This window comes from Pteropus alecto, unplaced genomic scaffold (genome assembly GCF_000325575.1).
Source record: "Pteropus alecto unplaced genomic scaffold, ASM32557v1 scaffold50, whole genome shotgun sequence".
Classification (NCBI taxonomy): domain Eukaryota; kingdom Metazoa; phylum Chordata; class Mammalia; order Chiroptera; family Pteropodidae; genus Pteropus; species Pteropus alecto.
In genome coordinates this window covers 6,423,614-6,424,712 of record NW_006431918.1, presented here as the reverse complement: position 1 = coordinate 6,424,712, position 1,099 = coordinate 6,423,614, and the positions used below count along the sequence as shown (strand labels likewise).

General features: G+C 42.9%; 1 protein-coding gene across 1 annotated transcript in view; it reads right to left on the bottom strand.

Annotated features, from left to right (window-relative positions):
* Positions 1–8: 8 nt before the first annotated feature.
* The window catches only part of TMEM154 (transmembrane protein 154), a 40,589-nt gene continuing 39,498 nt past the window's right edge, over positions 9–1,099 (bottom strand). Inside the window, exon 7 of the mRNA XM_015600674.2 lies at positions 9–482. Within this exon, the coding sequence (XP_015456160.1) occupies positions 467–482 (16 nt within the window). The 3' untranslated portion in view covers positions 9–466. The remainder of the gene's footprint in view (positions 483–1,099) is intronic.

Sequence of the window (1,099 nt, the reverse complement as noted above, 5' to 3'; positions counted from 1 at the left end):
TTGACCTATCAAAGGCCTTGACTAATCAGAGGAAATTATCCAAAGCTAATTAGGTAACAAGGTGACCCAGAAGGAAACCATAGATAAAACAGCCTCCTGATTTAAACCCTGAGGAATGAAACAGAAAGGTAACAAGGACAAAGAAAGCATGGCCGAAGTGAGTGCAGTCAGCGAGAGGCTGGCTGAGAGGGATCAACCATTGATTCGAGGTGAGTGTATCATATGGTTCCTCCACCCTCAGAGATGGATGTCAGCCAGGCCTTTTCCTCGTACTTCTCAATTGCACATTCTTCCGAGTACAGGTGATGCCATCATTAGGAAGAGTGGGTGTTGGAAGAAACAGCAAAAGGTTCTTGTGTCTATGTTGATTTGAAATGAATTAAATTTATGTCCTCTTCATCCTCTTTTGGCCCAGCAGGCTCCCTCCAGGGCTGATTCTCTCCGAAAACATTAGCACCATTCAGGTTTAGGATTCATTGTCACTGTAAAAAACAGAACAAAGTGTATTTCCAAGAAGCTACTGAGAGCTGGTCACTCTACTTTGAAAGTGGCTCGAGAGAGAGCACAAACAGTCAGGAAGCCAAGAATGTCCAGTTGACCATTTCTGAAACAAAGGTCGGTTTGGATTTTATATTTGATCCCTGAGAAGAAAATCCGTAAGAGACGAGAAATAACCCTAACTCTTGCTCTAACGTCTTTCCCCAGTGCCAATGGGGAGAGAGCCAGATGGAGTCAGGGGTCCTCCCTTTAAATTTAATCTCGTTCTCTATGAATAGATGCCAAATTGCTTTTTTTTTTTTTCTTTTTAAAGAAACCATGTGTTGCTTTCCCTCAAAAGTTTGTGGTCCTGGCATGTTTTCAAAGTCCCATTTTGTTCACATCCACAGGATCTGGAGGTGCCTTCTCAGCGTCAGTTAGAATCCAATCATCAGGCATCTTGGGGTGTGAGCAGACATGAATTACGGACGTGGTATTTGGACACAACTGTGCTGTCTGGCTAATTTGTGCTTTCGTTTCTTTTTTCTTTTCTTTTTTTTTTAGGCGAGGCAACCTTTGGTTGACCTCACAGATTGCAAGGACCTTGTCAGTTTACAATCCC